This window comes from Podarcis tiliguerta (genome assembly GCF_965153285.1).
Source record: "Podarcis tiliguerta genome assembly, chromosome: 8".
NCBI lineage: Eukaryota > Metazoa > Chordata > Lepidosauria > Squamata > Lacertidae > Podarcis > Podarcis tiliguerta.
In genome coordinates, this window is record NC_139541.1 from 3,321,149 (window position 1) to 3,340,250 (window position 19,102).

At 49.0% G+C, this 19,102-nt stretch overlaps 1 protein-coding gene across 2 annotated transcripts in view; it reads left to right on the forward strand.

Annotated features, from left to right (window-relative positions):
* HK2 (hexokinase 2) overlaps positions 1-18,845 on the forward strand; it is a 52,035-nt gene extending 33,190 nt beyond the window's left edge. For both annotated transcript variants that reach the window (XM_083453832.1, XM_083453831.1), the window contains exons 5-18: positions 902-997; positions 2,932-3,031; positions 4,121-4,304; positions 5,264-5,419; positions 5,795-6,028; positions 6,579-6,883; positions 8,421-8,569; positions 9,616-9,735; positions 10,158-10,253; positions 10,748-10,847; positions 11,159-11,342; positions 11,599-11,754; positions 14,421-14,654; positions 16,253-18,845. In XM_083453832.1, the coding sequence (XP_083309958.1) occupies positions 902-997; positions 2,932-3,031; positions 4,121-4,304; positions 5,264-5,419; positions 5,795-6,028; positions 6,579-6,883; positions 8,421-8,569; positions 9,616-9,735; positions 10,158-10,253; positions 10,748-10,847; positions 11,159-11,342; positions 11,599-11,754; positions 14,421-14,654; positions 16,253-16,397 (2,259 nt within the window). In that variant the 3' untranslated portion in view covers positions 16,398-18,845. The remainder of the gene's footprint in view (positions 1-901; positions 998-2,931; positions 3,032-4,120; positions 4,305-5,263; positions 5,420-5,794; positions 6,029-6,578; positions 6,884-8,420; positions 8,570-9,615; positions 9,736-10,157; positions 10,254-10,747; positions 10,848-11,158; positions 11,343-11,598; positions 11,755-14,420; positions 14,655-16,252) is intronic.
* The last annotated feature ends 257 nt before the right edge of the window (positions 18,846-19,102 follow it).

Consider the following 19,102-nt stretch of genomic DNA (forward strand, 5'->3'; position numbering starts at 1 on the left):
TTCCCATTAGCGGCAGCACAAATGGAAATGTTACGGTGATTATTTTATTTATTTCATAGAATTTAGTACATCGCTTGATTGTAAAAAAACAACCAACCGACCCTCAAAGCAATTTATAAAGAAAATAAAACAATACAGCTATCAGTAAAAACAACTCTTTAAAACATTTAAAAGATAGAAACAGTAATAAACTAAAAACAGATTAAAACCTACATTAAGCTTGCCTAAGCAAAAATGTTTTTCTCAAGTGCTGTAAAGAGTGCCCCGAAGGCGCTTGCTTGATGTCAAGAGGCAGGGAGTTCCAGAGGGCAGGTGCTGCCACACTGAAGGTTTGAGTTCTTACAAATGCAGAAGGGGTATTAGGTGGCACCTAGAGCACCCCCAGCTCTGCCAGTCGAAGTGGCTGAGTGGGCATGTGCGGAGCAAGGTGATCTCACAGGTTTTTATTGTGATCTTTACCCACTCTTCCCAGGGCTGGTCCCAGGGCAGGTTTGAAATTCAGTATTCAAAAGTTGAAACAAATTACAGTCCCAGGAGTTGGGTGGCCCAGGTAAGTCACATCTTGCTTGGGGATTATGTTCCAGGGAAGGCGCATGTACACAGAGACGTGTATACTCAAACCATTCCCTTGGAACTGCCTCCTTCTTTACTGGGAAAACCCCACGCAAAAAGTGCTTCTAAGCTCTCTGCCTTCCATGCATTTAACCTGAGCTATTTCAACCGGCCAGCCTTCAACTGTGTAAAGCTGAAATGGCGCAAGTTAAAGGTGCATTAAGTTGTGAGGTCCCTGTGTTACAACTACGGTGTGGGAAAGTTCTCTCTGCTTTGGAAACTGAACCTCTGTTTGTCTCCCCTGGCTGGCAGGCAGTTCCTTATTTCCTTTCCTCTTTTTCTCAAACAGAGCGTCCTCGTGACGTGGACCAAGGGATTCAAATCCAGTGGTGTGGAAGGCCGGGACGTTGTGGGCCTCTTACGGGAAGCCATAAGAAGACGAGGGGTAATCTAAGCTTGTTGCTGTCTCTAAGATAGTTTGTGTGTGTGTGTGTTGTTGTTATTACATTTACCATATATACTTGAGTGTAAGCCAACTCAAATATAAGCCGAGGCACCTAATTTTACCACAAAAAACTGGGAAAACTTACTGACTTGAGTATAAGCCGGTTCACCACACCACAAATCTCCTGGTGGGCCGGAGTGTGTGTGTGTGCATGCTGGTGGCAGCAAAGGCGGTGGAGGAGGAAGGAGCAGCCCAAAAGGGACCCTCACTTGAGTATAAGCTGAGGGGGGCTTTTTCAGCATTAAAAAATGTGCTTAAAAAGTCGGCTTATACTTGAGTATATACGGTATATCCCACATTTTCCTCCAGAGAGCTAAAAGGTGGCGTACATTGTCCTGCCCCTCCTCATTTAATCCACACGACAACCCTGTAAGGTAGGTTAGGCTGAGAAACTGTGACTGGCCCAGGGTCACCCAGTGAGCTTCAGGGTTAAGTGGGAATTTGAACCCTGATTTCCTGGGTCTTAGTCCAGCACTATGACCACCTCACTCTGCCCGCTCTAGAGCCAGGCAGCTGAATTCCTTTCATTTCCCCCAGTGTGTTGGAGGTGGCAGAGTGCATCCATGGCTGCCTGTGGAATCGATGGCCATGAGATGGTCGCTGGATGAGCAGGAGCGATAGGCCCAGTTCTTCGGCCATGCCCACTCCTTGGTCCTCTCTGGCATCTCCAGGGAGGGCTTGACCTGCAACCTGGGGAGCCACTGTGGGTCAGTGTCGACACTCACTCAGCTAGATGGGCCATTTCCACAGGAAGCTGCCTTCTCCCGAGTCTGAGCATTGGTCCCTCAAGGTCAGTGGTCCCTCACTCGCTCTGCAGGATTTCACACAAGAGTCTGTCCCTGCACCACCTGGAGATTCCAGGTGGACACAGACAGTGAACTGGACCATGCCATAATAGACACCAACATGGCGGCTACTCCATACGCCTCTTGTATCAGGCAGCCGCCACTGAATACCAGTTTCTGGGGGGCACAAGTGCCTCTGCCCTCCAGTCCTGCTTATGGGCTTCCCAAGGGACTAAGGGGGCCTCTGGCCTGATCCAGCTGCAAAGCTCTTCTTGCCTCCTCCTGATCTTGCCAGCTTGGTGGAGTTTCAGTTTCCCCTTGCACGGGGTGGGGTGGAGGCCTGTGTGTGAGGGCCCCCGGCCCCCATTCCCTTCCAGATGCCGCATTTTATTCTTACTTTTTTGGAGTCAGAACATCGCTAGATGTTCATGGTGCCTCGCCCCCCCCTTGTGCAAAGTGGGGGTTTGGGGCTGTGGTGTGGGGTGAGCAGGGCCCGGGACTGACCCATCCAGACAACCAGCTCTTTCCCCACCCAGTTTCTGGAGCCTCATCCTGGAGGGGTAAAGTGAGTGGGTGTTTCTGTTTGCGTGGGTGTGAATGAAGTGAAAAGCAGCACAGTATGTGCAGAAGAGATTTAAATAAGAAAGAAGGAAACCTGAGACACTTAGGAAAACCAAATCGCACATTGCACTGTGGAGAGGGGGTTCTATGCGCCTGTATCTGTGGTAGATAAGTTAAAATCCCACCAAAGAGCATATAATTCTTTGGGATCCTCTGAGTCTTTGAGTTAATTTATGAGTTTTTTTTTTTTTCCAGCTAATGCCAAACTCCACATATTTTTATACCAAAGCAAAAGTTGCACATCCTGTAAGGTTTTCCATTTTGGGGCAGCTGAGGTTCTGGCAGCCACCAGCCTCCAGGTCAGGAGTTCTTGAGAACTGAAATATTTCAGTTGATCACCCCCCCCCCCCCACACACACACAGAGACAGAAGCTGGAATAGGATATTTGAGTATTTTGGACATTTCTTGACAAACCATTGTTCAGAATTTGAATCAACGGTGGCCTTTTCCAACTTCCTGCTCTGTAGGACTTTGAGATTGATGTTGTGGCTGTGGTGAATGACACCGTTGGGACAATGATGACCTGCGGCTACGACGATCACAACTGTGAAATCGGGCTGATTGTTGGTAAGAAGTCTGCGGGGAGAGGAGGGCAGTGACATTCCCCCCACCTTTGGAAAGCACCTGAATTTCCTGCGTACCTGAGGCCAGCCTGCTTCTTATGTTGTTTTGTAATATTTGTACACTACTTGTCTGCAAAACAAAACAAACCTCAAAGCGGTTTACAATTAAGATAAAACAATAAAATTAACATTCAGAAGAGTTAACAACAGTAATTTAAGACTTTCCGAAAATAACAATAGACTGAAAACAGGTTAAAATGCAAATCAACTTTCTAAACATCTGAATAGGCTTGTCTGAAGAAAAATGTTTTTAGGACGCACTGAAAAGAGTACAGTGAAGGTGCCTATCTAGTATCAATAGGCAGGGAGTTCCAAAGTGTAACTACTGTCAGACTAAAAGATTGAGTTCTTACAAATGCAGAATGGGCATTTTGTGGCACCTATTGCATTGCCAGTTCCAACGATCAAAGCAGTCGAGGGGGCACATGTGAGGTAAGGTGATCTCATAGGTCAAGTGGTCCCAAGCTGTTAAGGGCTTTGTATACTAATTATAACACCTTGGACTTGATCCAGAAGCAAGCCAGCAACCAGTGCTGATCTCTGAGCACAGGGGTTCGATGCTGACACGGCCACACTCCTGTCAGCAATTGCGTTGCAGCATTCTGCATTAACTGCAGCTTCCAGATCAAGTGCGAGGGAAGCCCCACACAGAGCACATTGCAGCAGTCCAGATAGTTTGATCCCTCCATCTCACACCCTGTCTTTTGACCTGCCAAAAATATGTCTTAGAAAGTAGTGGCGGCTTTTATTTAGTCTCTTCTGGTACTTTGCTTGCAGTCGCAGAGCCCCATGAGTGTTCCGGGCCAGAAAGGCCAGGAAATAAATCAGGGGCAGGGGAACAGGACACCGTCCAGCTTCCAGCAGCCAACCTGGTCAACAGCTTGGGATGATGGGGGCTGTCACTCAGCGGCATCTGGAGAGCACTGTACTGGCTGCCCTTGAAAGTAGGAAAAGGGTGGGAGGCTCCAGCTGCAGGTTTTTCACTTTCATGGAGTCTCCTAATCTCTCTTTCTCTCTCTCTCCCTCCCTTTAGGTACAGGTAGCAATGCTTGCTACATGGAGGACATGCAGCACATTGACCTTGTGGAGGGCGACGAGGGGCGCATGTGCATCAACATGGAGTGGGGAGCTTTTGGCGACGATGGGGCCCTGAATGACATCAGGACCGAGTTTGACCGGGAAATTGACATGGGCTCCCTGAACCCGGGAAAGCAGCTGTAAGTCCTGTGCCTCAAAAATTATAACCCTGGGTAGCATCGGAAGGGCCTGCTGGGTCAAGCAGAAAGGGCCCCTTTTGCCCAGCGTCCTGTTCTCACAAATGCCTGTTGTAGGAAACCAGCAAGCAGGCTTTGAGCACAAGAGCCCTCTCCCCTCCTGTGGTTTCTGGCAACTGCAGTGGGGCAGGAGAGCTGAAAAATAATCCACATCTGGCAACCAAAATGGCCCTTGGGTTTCAGATAGAACCTGGGTAGACAAGTCTAAAAAGCAGGGACACAAATTTTCATGGTGGCTCATTTATCAGAAGTAATATATCTCTCAATTACCCTGGAAGTGTACACTCCATTCTGATTTAGCTCTAGGAAGGCTTGCCTAAATAAAAAGGTTTTCAACATGCACTGAAAAGAGTACAGTGAAGGCACCTGCCTGGTATCAATAGGCAGGGAGTTCCAAAGTGTAATGCTGCCACATGAAATGATTGCTTGCTTGCAGGTGTGGAATGAGTCTTATGTGGTAGCTGTAACAGTGCCAATTCCGCAGATCAAAGCAGTTGAGAGGGCGTGTCTGAAGTAAGGCAATCCCGCAAGTAAACTAGTCCCAATTTGATTTTAGGAATATGCTTGCTGGCTTAAAGCAGGATATTTAGCTGGTACCAAACAAGAACCTGGGAAGTGCAGTGAAGGTTCTGCAGGGGGGTACATGGTTGTTGAGCGCTTCCCCTGCCCAAGGGCTCCATTTTCCTTGCGGGGGGAGAGGCGCAGGATGTATGGAGGGGCTGTCATTTTCACAACTCCTTTGAGGGCTGAGCTCCTGCCCTACGCATTCTTGCCACGATGGAGTCATATGCAACCCAAACTATCCATCAAACTCCTTTTCAAGTTTATGGTGTGTTGGAGCTTCGGTTTCTGCTGCTGCCCAAACTCAGTCTCTCGCTCCCTCACCTTGGGGTGTGTCACAGGTTTGAGAAGATGATCAGCGGGATGTACATGGGAGAACTGGTCAGGCTCATCCTGGTGAAAATGGCCAAGGAAGACCTCCTCTTCGATGGGAGACTCACCTCGGACTTATTGACGACGGGACACTTTGAGACCAGATACGTCTCTGCAATTGAAAAGTGAGTGAATGGGCCTTGCCTTGTGTTTTCCGTGCTCCTAAATCTGTAGCTTTGGAATAGCCAGAACAAATCCCCCTTGGTGTTTTCCCCATGTGCCTTCTCCGGAGGGATCCTAGGAGCCCATCCTCAGTGGCCGACTCACCTCCTTTTTCTCTGATTGACTGCAATCAGCACAAGGGCTGAGACAGGCGTCTCAGTGGCTGAAAAGCTCCCCTTTCACGCTGACTGGGTGGCCCTGGGATGCTGGGGACAGGGAGCCTGTTTCAGAAATAGTAAAGGACCTTTGACTCCCCACGACCCCAAAGCACCCCCCTCCGCTGTGCAGGAACTGCTGCCTCTTACAGACCCCCTTTGCTTGCCATCCTGGATTTGCAGGGAGAAGGAAGGCCTCCTGAAAGCCCATGAGATCCTCACGAAGCTGGGCCTGGAACCCTCCCATGAAGACTGTGTCGCCACCCAGCGCATCTGCGAGATTGTCTCCACGCGCTCGGCCAACCTCTGTGGCGCTGCCCTGGTGGCTGTGCTCCGGCGCATCAAGGAGAACAAGCGCGTTGAGCGCCTGCGCTCCACTGTTGGAGTGGACGGGACGGTGTACAAGAAGCATCCTCAGTAAGTGGAGCAAGCAAAGCAGCCTTCGTAGCAATGGGGTGTGGGCCATTTGGGGTTATCCGAAGGCAAGTCCCTTGCGTGCCAGTCCTAGAAGGAGAAGCTATCCCAGAATGCTCCCTCAAACATTCCTCGTAAAGTGCTTGGTTTGCAGCAGGGGCAGACTTTTGGTCTTTCAGATTTCACCAGCGAGGCCAAAATTCAGCTGCCCCCACCTCTCACCTTTCATTCTGCATGTGCACAACATGATAGTTGTTGCACCCTGTGGCACCCCCCTCGACTTGGCACCAGTGCTGGGGAACTGGTCTCACTGCCCTAAATCTGCCTCTGTTTCCACACCCTTGATCACCTTGGCCCCCGTCCTCTTCACACACCCCAGCTTATCAAGATGCTCCTCCAACTGTGGTCTTTGCTGGCTGTGCTCAGGGAGTTCATCCTTCGGGGAGGGAATCCATGGTCCTCCAGATGATGCTTTCCCTGTCTGCCAAAACCAGTGATTTCTGGATGTGCCATGGGTGTGTTTGTAATGGTTCTCTCCCCTTGCCTTGCACAGCTTTGCCCGCCGCCTTCAGAAGATGGTGCGCCGCTTCCTGCCCGATTGCGACATCCGATTCATCCGCTCAGAGGACGGGAGCGGGAAAGGCGCGGCCATGGTCACCGCGGTGGCTTACCGGCTGGCAGCCCAACACAAAGCGCGCCAGAAGATCTTGGATCCTCTGAGGCTCAGCCGGGAGCAGCTCCTGGAGATAAAGAAGAGGATGAAGGAAGAGATGGAGCGGGGCCTGGGCCACGAGACCCACGACGAGGCCACCGTGAAGATGCTGCCCTCTTACGTCTGCTCCATCCCAGACGGAACAGGTAACGTGGGTTGAAGATAGTGGACAGTGTCCTTGGCCAAATCCGGTTGGCCGCTTGTGTGCATCACTTGTACTGGAGCAGGACTTGGGAGACACAGTTTCAGATCCCCACTGAGCCATGAGCAAGTCGCAGCCTCTCATTCTAGCCTACCTCGCAGGGCCATTTTGCGGATGAAATGGGCAGGGGAACTATGTGCACCACATTGGTCTCCTTGAAGGAAGGGTGGGATCTGATAATAAAAGTAATTAATAATATGACCCCTTTTGGCTTATGGCATCAAACCGTGGGGGTGTCAATATGTGGCACAGTGGTTGTGGTGGTGGCAATTCTGGCCTCTTTGAATGGGGTGGGAAATTATGCTGTTTTTCCAGAGTGCCATTAATTTACCGCCACCTTTAAAAAGAGGACCGGAGGATTCCTGGAGGACAAGGCTATCAAAGGCTGCTTGTGGCTCTGCCCAGCCACTGCAGTTGGAGGTAGCTTCTGAATACCAGTTGCTGGAAGCCACAGGAGAAGAATATTGTGCTGGCATCCTGCTTGCAATAGTTCGAAAAAGTCTCTGTCGGACACCTTTAGGGAGCAGATCACTACTAAGTCTTGTGTCTGAATTTGCTGGTGTCAGAAAGCTTTCTGTTCTGTCGACCTATTTTCCTCCCTCTTCCCTCTCCTCCTCAGCAAAGCCTTTTTTTATGGACCCTGTGAAACTGTTGGAATAAGAGACATGACTTTGCATGGGGCAAATCTGGAGCGCAATAACATTTTGCTTTAGAAGCTCTTGTTCTTAAGAACATAAGAAGAGCCTGCTGGATCAGGTCGATGACCCCTGCAGTCCAGCATCCTGTTCTCAGAGTGACCAGCCAGATGCTTCTTATGGGAAGCCAGCAAGCAGGATCCAAGCACAGAGCGCTCTCTCCCCCTGTGGTTTCAAGTGACTGATATTCAGAAGTGTTGCTGCCTCCAAGACATGGCCATCCTGGGTAGTAGCTTTGTCCTCCATGAGGTTGTCTAATCTTCTTAAAGCCATCCCGGTTGGTGGCCATGACAGCCTCCTGTGGGAGGGAGCTCCATAGCTTAACTCTGCAGTGTGTGAAGACATACTTTCTTCTGTCTGTCCTGAATCTTCCAACATTCAGCTTCATTAGAAGCCCACTAGTTCTAATGTTATGAGAGGAGAAAACTGTTTCTCTCTCCACTTTCTCCATGCCTTTCATAATTTTATAAACTTATACCAAGTCATCTCTTACTCACCTTTTCCCTAAACTAACAAATCACAAACATTGCAACCTATCATTTCACTTTTCTCCACTGCCCTTTCTGGAGTCAGAAAGGAATTTTCACTTGTGCCAGGTTAGCAAGAGCAGCCTCTGCCAACCTGGTGGCCTGCACATGGTATCTATCTCAGCACCCATACTAGAAGGCAGGTCTAACCCATCCCACCCATCTAAAAGACACCACAAATAGTCCTCTGGGTTCAAGTGTCCTTGGAAGATGGAAGGGAGAGGAATGCTGATGGCAAGTGTGTCTGTTTTTGGTTCAGAAAAGGGGGAGTTCCTGGCCTTGGATCTCGGGGGCACAAACTTCCGGGTGCTGCTTGTGCGCGTGCGGAATGCGATGCGGCGAAGTGTGGAGATGCACAACAAGATCTATTCGATCCCTCAGGATATCATGCAGGGGACAGGAGATGAGGTGAGCAACTCAGTGCAACACTGTGACAGGGATCACAATGGGGGCTTTGACTTCTGAGAGGGTCAGAGAAAACTGTAGCTGAGCAGGAGAGCTCTTGGTTTGCATGCAGAAGTGGTGCAATGATAGATGGATCAGCTGTCTGACCTGGTAGACCAGGGATGGGGATCCTTTTCTGGACAAAGGGCTGCCTTCAGGGCCTGTTACATCAGAACCCCTTTTTGCAGAGTCCCTTTTATTCAGATAGTAAAAGCCCTGAGTGGTGTTTTTACAGACAACCCTAACCATTCAAGCTCAGTGCCTGCAGTCTATGTGTCATTATTTACTTGAGACATTATTTGTTACATTGGAGTTGCACTGTGACAAAGGCTGGGTCCCTTAGGCTGGTTCCAGTTTCCCAGGAACGTCTCTCTTCTCCACCAAGAAAAAAAGACATTTCTGCCTGAAGTGTTTCCTTGAGCACTTTGGGCAATGAACCTTATTCTAAGCCCTTGCTGCAATGGGGTTGTGCGGGCCGAATTAACTACGACATAAAATATGGTTTATTCAGAGAAGGGCCTCAGCCACACCCTGGAGCCTGTGCCTTAGTGCAGCGATGTGCATGCACTCTATAGAGACCGAGGCCATCCTAGCCTTTGCAAACCTGGTGTCCTCCAGGTGTTTTGGACTACAAGTTCCATCAGACAGCACAACTAATGGGAGTCGTAGTCCAAAAGCACCTGGAGGGCATCAGGTTGCTGGAGACTGGCTTATCCTCTTCCCTCTGCTGACCTCCCTCAAGAGCCCCCCACTGCCCTGTCCAGAATGCAGCCCTTATCCCATGATGAGGAAGTTAGTGGCTGCATTCCCAAGATTGCTTTAAATGATGTTGGTAGTTTGCAGAAGAACTTTAAATGCAAGATGGCTTCAAATGATGATGGTAGTTTGGTCCAGGATAGAGAGCAGCTCAGTCCTGCTCACTTTGTGATGCCAGCAAGACCCGCCTGAGCCCCCGTTCAGCTGCTCTGAGCCGTCTTCTCCCGACTCCATTTTGCACTTCTGCCTTTCAGCTCTTTGATCACATTGTCCACTGCATTGCTGACTTCTTGGAGTACATGGGGATGAAAGGCGTGTTGCTGCCTCTCGGATTCACCTTCTCTTTCCCTTGTCACCAGAACAGCCTGGATGAGGTGAGCTTCGTTTGGCTTCTCCCTCCGCCGTAAGTCATTCCTGCAAAAAGGACAAGACAATGTGTTTCACAACAAAGCTGGCTTGTTAGGCTAAGTGGAGCTATCAAATGCAATCTCTGGCAGAGATTTGGGAGAAAGGAAACTAAATGCTGGCAAAGTTTTCCTGCTAGCACACATCACGCTAAATCAGCCTTCCTCAATCTGGTGCCTTCCAGATGTTTTGCACTATTGTCACTTTGGTCCCTGCATCGTACAGGCTTGGGTTGATGGAAGCTGTAATCCAATCAGGAAGGCACCAAGATGATCCTAGGATACAGTTCTTGAATTGCATCCTTTTGCTTCACTGTACCCTTGACAATTTTGTGTTTGCATAACTTCTTTCTTCTCCTTCTTCTTCCTCCTCCTCTTCTTCTTGTCTTAAGGCAATTCTCCTGAAATGGACCAAAGGTTTCAATGCTTCTGGTTGTGAAGGGGAAGATGTGGTTAGCCTGCTGAAGGAGGCCATTCACCGGAGAGAGGTGCGTTCCTGTCAGACAGGTGTGACAAAATATGTAACTTGTGCCTCAGATCAGCCTCCATACCTGAGGATGGGGAAGCAGCCAATGTAACACTGGTTTTGAAAAGAGATCCTGGAAGTATCAGGCTGGTTAGCTTAACATCTGCCCTGGGAAAACTGGTGAAAAATATTGATAAAATAACCAGGCATATAGAAGAACAAGCCCTACCGAAGCAGAGCCAGCATGGCTTCTGCAAAGGCAAGTCTCTGTCTCACAAACCTATCAGAGACCCTAAAAATCTAATAAAATAATTTATTGGTTGTGATCAGAGGAGTAATGACCCAACAAGCAGGGACTGTGCCGTTGGAATGGCCTCTGCATGCCTAGTTAATTTTGTGTACTTGATCCTTGTTTTTGTGTTGGTGGACGCCACCCGCCGCCCCCCTGCTGAATTTTAGAAAGATTCTGGCTTTCATTCAGCACCTGATGCCAAACCTTTGCTCCCTCTTTCTCAGGAGTTTGACCTGGATGTGGTGGCCGTGGTGAATGACACAGTGGGCACCATGATGGCCTGTGCGTACGAAGACCCCTTTTGTGAAGTTGGGCTCATTGTCGGTAAGGTTTCGTTTATTCATTTATTTAATCAAATGTATAAGTATGCATAAGAAATGTATAAGAAACACACAAATACGAGTGTGTGTGCCCGTGTGTTCACACACGTGTGTGGTAGCCAGACCTGCTTTTGGCAACGCCCACAGCTGTCTTGTGAGCAGCATGTGGCTGGCAGAGGGTGAATGCAGCCCCCAGGCCACAGAAGTTTGGCTGTCGCTGCTCTGGTCCCTGTTTACTACCCTGCCCACTTGCAGCAGGGTGTCCCCCCCCCCCCCCCCCGGTGTGTGATGCTGACCTGTGTTGTGGCTTCCCAGGCACAGGCAGCAACGCCTGCTACATGGAGGAGATGAAGAACGTGGAGCTGGTGGACGGGGACGAGGGCCGGATGTGCATTAACATGGAGTGGGGGGCCTTTGGCGACAGTGGCTGCTTGGATGACTTCCGGACGGAGTTTGATGCCGCCGTGGATGAAAACTCTCTCAATCCTGGGAAGCAAAGGTGGGTGGGAGGTTTTCCCTCCTCTTCCTCCTCCTCCTCCTCCTCTGTGTCTAATACATACCAGCCTCCCATTAAGGAGGTTTCAGGTTTGCTAAAGTCCTTGTTCACTAAGCTCCTCCCAATGTTCTTATGGAGGGAGGGTATCTTCCCATGGATGCTGGCCTCTCCATGCTGATCATGTTTACCTCTAAACTGAATTTCCTTCACAGCAAAAAATAAAAATGAAATAAAACCCCCTTTCCCTTTACTGTCTTAGGTTCGAGAAAATGATCAGCGGGATGTACTTGGGTGAAATTGTCCGAAACATCCTGATCGATTTCACCAAGCGAGGCCTGTTGTTTCGTGGGCGGATCTCCGAGCGGCTGAAGACGAGGGGAATCTTTGAGACCAAGTTCTTGTCTCAGATTGAGAGGTAGGTTGGGGGCAAAATGGCGGGGGGGGGGGACAACCTAAAGGCAAGAGCAGTTTGGAAGTGGAGCCAATTGCCTCTCCCACCCTCTGGAGGTATTTAAGCAGAGGATGGACAGACTATCTGCTGGAGTTGTGGCCATTTCATCCTGTATCGCAGAACTAGAGAACCTCTGCTCCTGTGAACCCTTTGTCCCCTGAAGCCACGTTCACGCGATACGTGTAAAGTGCTGTGATACCACTTTAAACCGTTACGGCTTCCCCAAAGGAGCTTGGGGAGCTGCTGTTTGTTACGGTGGGTGAGAGTCGTGAGGGGGCCCCTATTCCCCTCCCCAAGCTACAATTCCTGGAGTGGTTTAACAACCAGTCCCTCTTCCCAAGGAACTCTGGGAATTGTGGTTCTGGGAGGAGAATAGGGGCCTCCTAGCACTTATCTGTGTGCTACGCGGGTGGCGCTGTGGGTAAAAGCTCAGCGCCTAGGACTTGCTGATCGCATGGTCAGCAGTTTGAATCCCCGCGGCAGGGTGAGCTCCCGTCTTTCGGTCCCAGCTCCTGCCCACCTAGCAGTTCGAAAGCACCCTTAAGTGCAAGTAGATAAATAGGTACCGCGTTATAGCGGGAAGGTAAACGGCGTTTCCGTGTGCGGCACTGGTGCTGGCTCACCAGTGCAGCTTCGTCACGCTGCCCACGTGACCCGGAAGTGTCTCCGGACAGTGCTGGCCCCCGGCCTCTTAAGTGAGATGGGCGCGCAACCCCAGAGTCGGTCACGACTGGCCCATATGGGCAGGGGTACCTTTACCTTTACCTTTTAGCACTTAGCTGTACCCTTAAGAAACTACAGGGTCCAGAATTCTTTGTGGGAGGTTGTGACTGTTTAAAGTGGTATCATAGCACTTTAAATGTATTGTGTAAATGTGGTCTGAATCTTGTAGGAACCTTTCTGTGGAAGAAGTTCCTTATGTGTGACTCCCAGTCTTTTGGGTGCTGGACATCAGCACTGGCCAAAGTGTGGGTGGGAATGACAAGACTCTGCAGGGCAAGGCGGAAGAGGAAGCGATGGGTGAGATGATCCTTTGGGGAGCCTGCCTGGGCCATTGTAGAGCTGCCCAGTCGGGGCTGCCTGGCTTGTTGGCGTAGCCTGAGAATCAAACATTGCACTGCACCATTACCAGCATTCATGTGTTTGATTATATTTATTTCACAAGATTTATGCATACTTGATTGTTAAAAACACACACCTCCAAACAGTTTGTGAAAAAGATAAAACAGCAAAATTATCGAGAAAAATGAACAAAAATAAATTTAAACTTTTAAAAAGTTGAAATCAGATTATAACTTTCTGAACATCCGGGCAGGCTTGCCTAAACACAAATGTTTTTAGCAGACACCTGCCTGATGTCCAGACCAGGGAGTCCCCAAGTGTAGGTAAGAGACCGAGTCCTTACAAATGCAGAAGGGGAATTTGAAGCACCTGAAACAGTACCAGTTCCGCAGATTGAAGTGGTCAGGAGGGCATATGTTGGCTCAGGTTATCTTGCCGATAAACAGATCCCAAGTTGCCAAGGGCTTTGCATGCTAATAATAACACCTTGAACTTGGCCTAGGAGCAAGTCAGCATTAAGGGCAGATCTCTGAGCACAGGTGTTCTGCGCAGACAGGGTCTCCCTCCTGCCAGCAATTGTGCTGCAGCATTCTGCACTGACTGCAACTCCCCACCTATGTGGCTCTCGCTGTGAGATTTGCTGCCACCTGGTGGCTAGTGAACCTACTGCATAGCATTCTCTCACTGGCACCCGAATTCCAGTGGTATCTCCCTTTGGGCACAACTGGGCAAGACCTTGACCCCGTGGCCAAAGCCTCTTCCCACAAACATTAGCAAAGGAAATATGTGATAGGATGTCTTCGTGATGTTTTCTCTCGATTAGCAGCAAGGCTGAAAAAGAGCCAGGGTGATACAGTGGGACTAGGACTGTTGGACGAGGGACTGGGAGACCAGGGTTCAAATTGCCACGAAGCTCACTGGGTGACCTTGCACCTCGGGTCACTCACTCCCAGCCAAACCTAACTTGCAGGGTTGTTGTGGTGATTAAGTGAAGAGGGGGCGAACCCTGTACACCACCCTGAGCTCCTTGGAGGAAAAGGAATAAGTGTGAATGCAATGGCACCGCAAACCATAGTGATATCACCACAGGGGCCACTTTTCTGAAGGGATGTGATGTGCAGAACTGGACTGCCATGCTCAGCATTGCAGGGTCTGTTGCTGCGTCTCACTAAATATTTGAAATATTTGAATGAGGGGCTAGCAGGATTCTGCATGGTGTATTCCTTCGGAAGCAACTCTCCAGGAGTCTGCAAGTTTTGGCCAACCAAAGTGCAAGTTCTTCCTGACCGTACCTCCAAAATGCAGGCAGGGTCTGGGACAGCCCCCAGCTCTGAGCACTTACATGCTCCACCGCTAGTCTTGGGTGGTCCAGGAAGAAAAGGCTCTGTTTTTACCTGGTTTGGTGCTTCTGCACAGCGCCTCCTAGCTTCAGGTGCCTGGAACTGCGGTGACCCTTCCTGCTCTACAGCTGGGGCAACTGGACCGCCTTCTGTCCATCCTGGCGTAACTGTCAAGAAGCGCCTGCCTCTGCCCCTCCCAACTTTCTCTCTCTCTCTTGACCCCTCCAGCGACCGCCTCGCCCTCCTCCAGGTCCGCTCCATCCTCCAGCATCTTGGACTCGAGAGCACCTGTGATGACAGCATCATCGTGAAAGAAGTGTGCACAGTGATTGCCCGGCGTGCCGCCCAGCTGTGTGGGGCAGGGATGGCTGCGGTGGTGGACAAGATCCGAGAGAACCGTGGTCTAGACTCCCTGAAAATCACTGTCGGCGTGGATGGGACCCTGTACAAGCTCCATCCTCAGTAAGTCTCTCTCCTTTCAGCAAGACCTTGCCTGGGGTTACTCTGCCTCTGGGAGGGCTGGAGGGAGAGCATTGGACCTGCAGTGTTGCTGCTTCTGCACAGAATTGGGAAGGGGTGGGGGGTGGGGCGTGTGTGTGTTAATCAGGCTCTCTCTGGTCCTAGGACTTTAACCCATTCACCCAGAGTTGAGTGTATGCTTTTTGCAATAATATTCCTGCACCAAAGTCACCCCAGACCTGATTCTGTGCAAAGTTTTGGGCAAATGTGCTCTGAGCTCCTGGCATCTCCTCATCCCAGCGTGGGCTTGCTTGGGCCCCCTGCTTTTGTTTGCAAGCAGACCTGCAGCAAAAATAACTTCCAAACTCTTGTATGATTTCAACCAGCCTTCCTTCCTCTGTGTACAGTTGAAATTGTGCAAGTTAAATGTGCGCAAGATGTGGTCTAACTGTACAGTGTTTTGCATGAAATTAAGTGTGGGGTGGGGGCGGGGGAGAAGATCAAAACTCCTTTACTTCCCGTGTCTGCAAATACTTAAGATTAGAATTGATGGTACTTTTATTATTAATGGTAGGGCAAAGAAAATTAAGCCATAAGCAGCTTAAAATATAAAAGGGAGAGAGGAATGGGTGGGGTGACCAGGATAAGAGAGGAGCGAGGTGCTCAGCTATAAGCTCTGCCTGCAATGGGGTGTCTGACTGGCTGCTCAGACAAATTCATAGAGAAGAGAGCTATTGGTAGCTACCAGACACATTGGCTATACTCTGCCTCCATGAGATGCCAAATTGAATTAAATATTTGCGGGGGGTGCATTTAAGCCCCACCCTTCATAATCGATCACAAGACACGGCACGCACATGCCATTTGAATGTCAATGTCTATCAGCTTTTTTTGGGGGGGTGGCCCCCTCAAATATTTTATGGGGGTTAGAACCTTGTTCCTATGCCAGAGACAGCACTGCTTCTGAATGCCAGATGCTGGAAGCCACAGGAGGGGAGAAGGAGGCCCTTGTGATCAAATACTGTTTTGGGCATCTTCTTGGCGACTGCGAAAAACAAACCCCTGTGTTGCAATGAGAACCAATCACAGAAATAAAGACACAACATGTAGGCTAATAACTGTTAGAGCATATATAATAGAATAATGATATCATTCAAAAAGTAGAAATAAATCTATTAGAGTTCATATATGCAGTGTAACAGACTAGCGGTGCAGAACGTTGAGCCGTGTGTTCAAGATAGGCGTCAAAGGTCAGTCTCACAATGGTTATTCAAAGGTTTCAACAAAAGACGTCTCAAAAGTCTAAAAAGCAAAGTTTTCTCAATAGTTTTTCAAAAGTTTCAATGGACGTTTTCTTGAACGCATGGCTTGACGTTCTGCGCCACGAGTCTGTTACGCTGCATATATGAACTCTAATAGATTTATGTCTACTTTTTGAATGATATCGTTATTCTATTATATATGCTCTAACACGTGTTGTGTTAACACGTGTTGTGCCTTTGTGTTGTGTCTTTATTTCTGTGATTGGCCACTGTGAGAGGAGGATCCAGAAGAGCTCTCCTCCCGGCCCCATCTTAATCTACTCTCCCTTTTCCCGGCAGCTTCTCTACCGTCATGCGTGAAACCGTGAAGCAGCTCTCTCCTAAGTGCGAGGTGACCTTCCTCCAGTCGGAAGATGGCAGCGGCAAGGGCGCAGCGCTCATCACTGCTGTGGCATGCAGGATCCGGGAGGCGGGCCAGCACTAGGCCCCCAGGTCAGGAGAGCTGGGCCCAGCGGATCCCCAGCTGCGCCTGCCCCTCACTCCCCTCGAGCCCTTGATCACCGCTGGCCGGATCCTCGCTTTACTTCTTCTCCAAAGATGCCACTCCTGTGACCCAAGGCCCTACATTCCCCATGCAAAAGGTGTCCCCTTTGCCCCTCTGCATGCCATGCCAGCACATATCGAGTCAAGCATCCCGTGGTGTCTGCGTGTCTCCCTCACACCACTGCTGGTTCAAACCCAAAATCTCTCTCTCTATCTTGCGTACACAGTGTTGGTGTTAGATCTCACCTGTTAACCTCTCCACGACCTGTGTCTTCCGTAAAAAAAGGTGGGCAACCGGGACACCCGCGTTGCCACTTTGCAGCCTGTGGTCTCTGTCTGTGTCTGTTTCCAAACTGCAGGATCAGTCCTAGCAGAAGAATACAAAAGAAGGGCAAACCTGGCTTGAATATTGGGCTTGAAGGATCAAGGTGTTGCTGTTTCCATGAAAGGCACGGCATCTCATTGTTATTAGTAGTGTTGTTATTTTTAGAAGCACAGGGTATACCCATTTCAAGAGTAGAATGTCCGTGGAAGGGTGCTGAGTCCGGGGAAAGTGGGAGCATTCTGCTGTCAGAAACACCTGTTTGCATTGCATTTCAAGGTGAAGAGGCAAGCATGTGCCTGGGAGTGTTTCAGGGCTCCTGGGATAGTCCCGTCTTCCAGCCCGCTCTTCCTCCATTAGCACTGCAGCTTGGTGGATAGCGTGTGCGGAGGGGCTTGCCTGCACATCTGGGGGTTTGGTGACTGGGATTGCATTGTCCCTGCTTTCTGCTGCTACTCCTGTAAATAGAGCAGTCGCCAAACAGAAGCTTGTTTACCCCCCTCCCTCAAAAGTTTTGCATTGCACTATCTTTTTACCTGGGTTTGGGGAATAACTTATTATATTTTGTCTGTGAAAATAGCACCTTCACCTTACCTCACAACTGGCTCGACACTTTGGAACAAATGTCTTGCGGGCTGTACCTCTCTTTCTGTATATAGTCGGGGGCCGGGGGGGGGAGCAGGGGTTCTTGTGTGAATAATAGTGCTGGCAGGAGTGCAGGGCTGAAGAGCGTTTCGGGGGTTCTGACAAGCAAAAATGTTTCTGAGGGTGGGGTTGGCGGGAGGAGGGGTGGGCAGGAGCAGTGGATCAGGACAGGGAGGAAAAAATAGGAGAATACTTGAGACAGTTCAGGGCTGATCAGAGGAATATGAAAATGTGAAGCCTATCCGTTAGCAGAAGGCGAAAACTGGCCCCGTTCTCATCACCACTACTGGAACTTCAATCTCTCTCTCTCTTTCTGCAGCCTCTGTTCCTTTCAGAGGCGCATGGGTTTGCTGCAATGAATTGAGGCTGTGTAGCTGTGGTGCAAACTTGGGCTGTCTCTTTCACCTGCTACTCGGTTAGCGTCGGTGGAGCAGGGCAAGGGCTTAACCTGTTTGGGAAGGGCAACGTTCTGCATCTCTTAAGCATGCCATAAATCCACTAGTGGCCAAGTTTAGCCCTGAGGCCACGAGAGATACAGTGGGAAATGAATGGTTGAATGTAGAATGTGCTCCAAATTTTTTTTGGATTCTCATTTTAACTGGCAACGGCCATCCCTGAGCCCTTCTTATTGACTTCCAGTGTTTGTTTGTTACTGAAAGGAGGAAATAGATGGTTTGCTAGTGGGAAATTGCTACTCTGGGAGAAACCGCCAAGCAGTGTGTTTGTACTACAATAAAGAAAAGAATATTTTTGGTATCTATTTAATGCAAGACAATGCCTGCCTGTGATGTACACAAGAAATCCTTGGTGAGGCTGTGAGTTTGAAGATAGATTTTCCCCTCTATTTTTTTATCTTTATATCTGTATCTATATATTTATATGGTTTGGAATAACTAGTACCAAAAGAGCATCTCCACTGGTGAGATCCTGAGGCAGATGAAAAGCACATTACTTTCTCCTCTTTTTTTTAAATGTTAAATGTTTGCATATTTTATAAAAGTTTCAAAGTTGCAATGAAGATGAAAATTCTGAAAATAACCTCTGGGTAGAAATGGCAGGCTGGGAATCTGAGGAATGTCCCAACATCAAGATACATCAAGAGTATTTTTGTAATAAAAGAAAAAGAATTGACCAATGCAATACCAAACAGCTTTACGTAACAGTTTTACTGGAAATAGTTATCCCTTCCTGCTGAAAGAATTGAAACGCAAGTCTTTGATCTATTGTATAATGGAGAAATTGATCATAATGTATATTTTTTTAACTTGAATATTACGTGGTTGCTGGATTGTACCTCCTCTGGAAAAAAAATGTATTTCACTAGTAGTGAACTTTCTTTGGTGAACAGCAGATTTTTATTTGATGGTGATTGTTTTATGAAAAGGGAAAACAGTAGCAATAAAATTATGTTTTGTGTGACAATTTGGGTCCAGACTCTCTGCCACAGTTCCATGAGGTGAGATCCAAAGGTCCCTAAATCACTTGGCCGGATTTTGAAAACATAAAAACAATACTGCGGTTCAGAGCAGTAGTGGTTCCACCTGGCCCAGTGTCCTGTTCCCAACAGTGGTCAGCCTCTGGGAAGCCCACAGTAGCTGCACTCAGGAGGTCCTGGCTAGCTCTTCAGACTAGTAGCCATCAATAGGCTTCTCTATCGATTTGGCCTAGTTTTCCTTAGC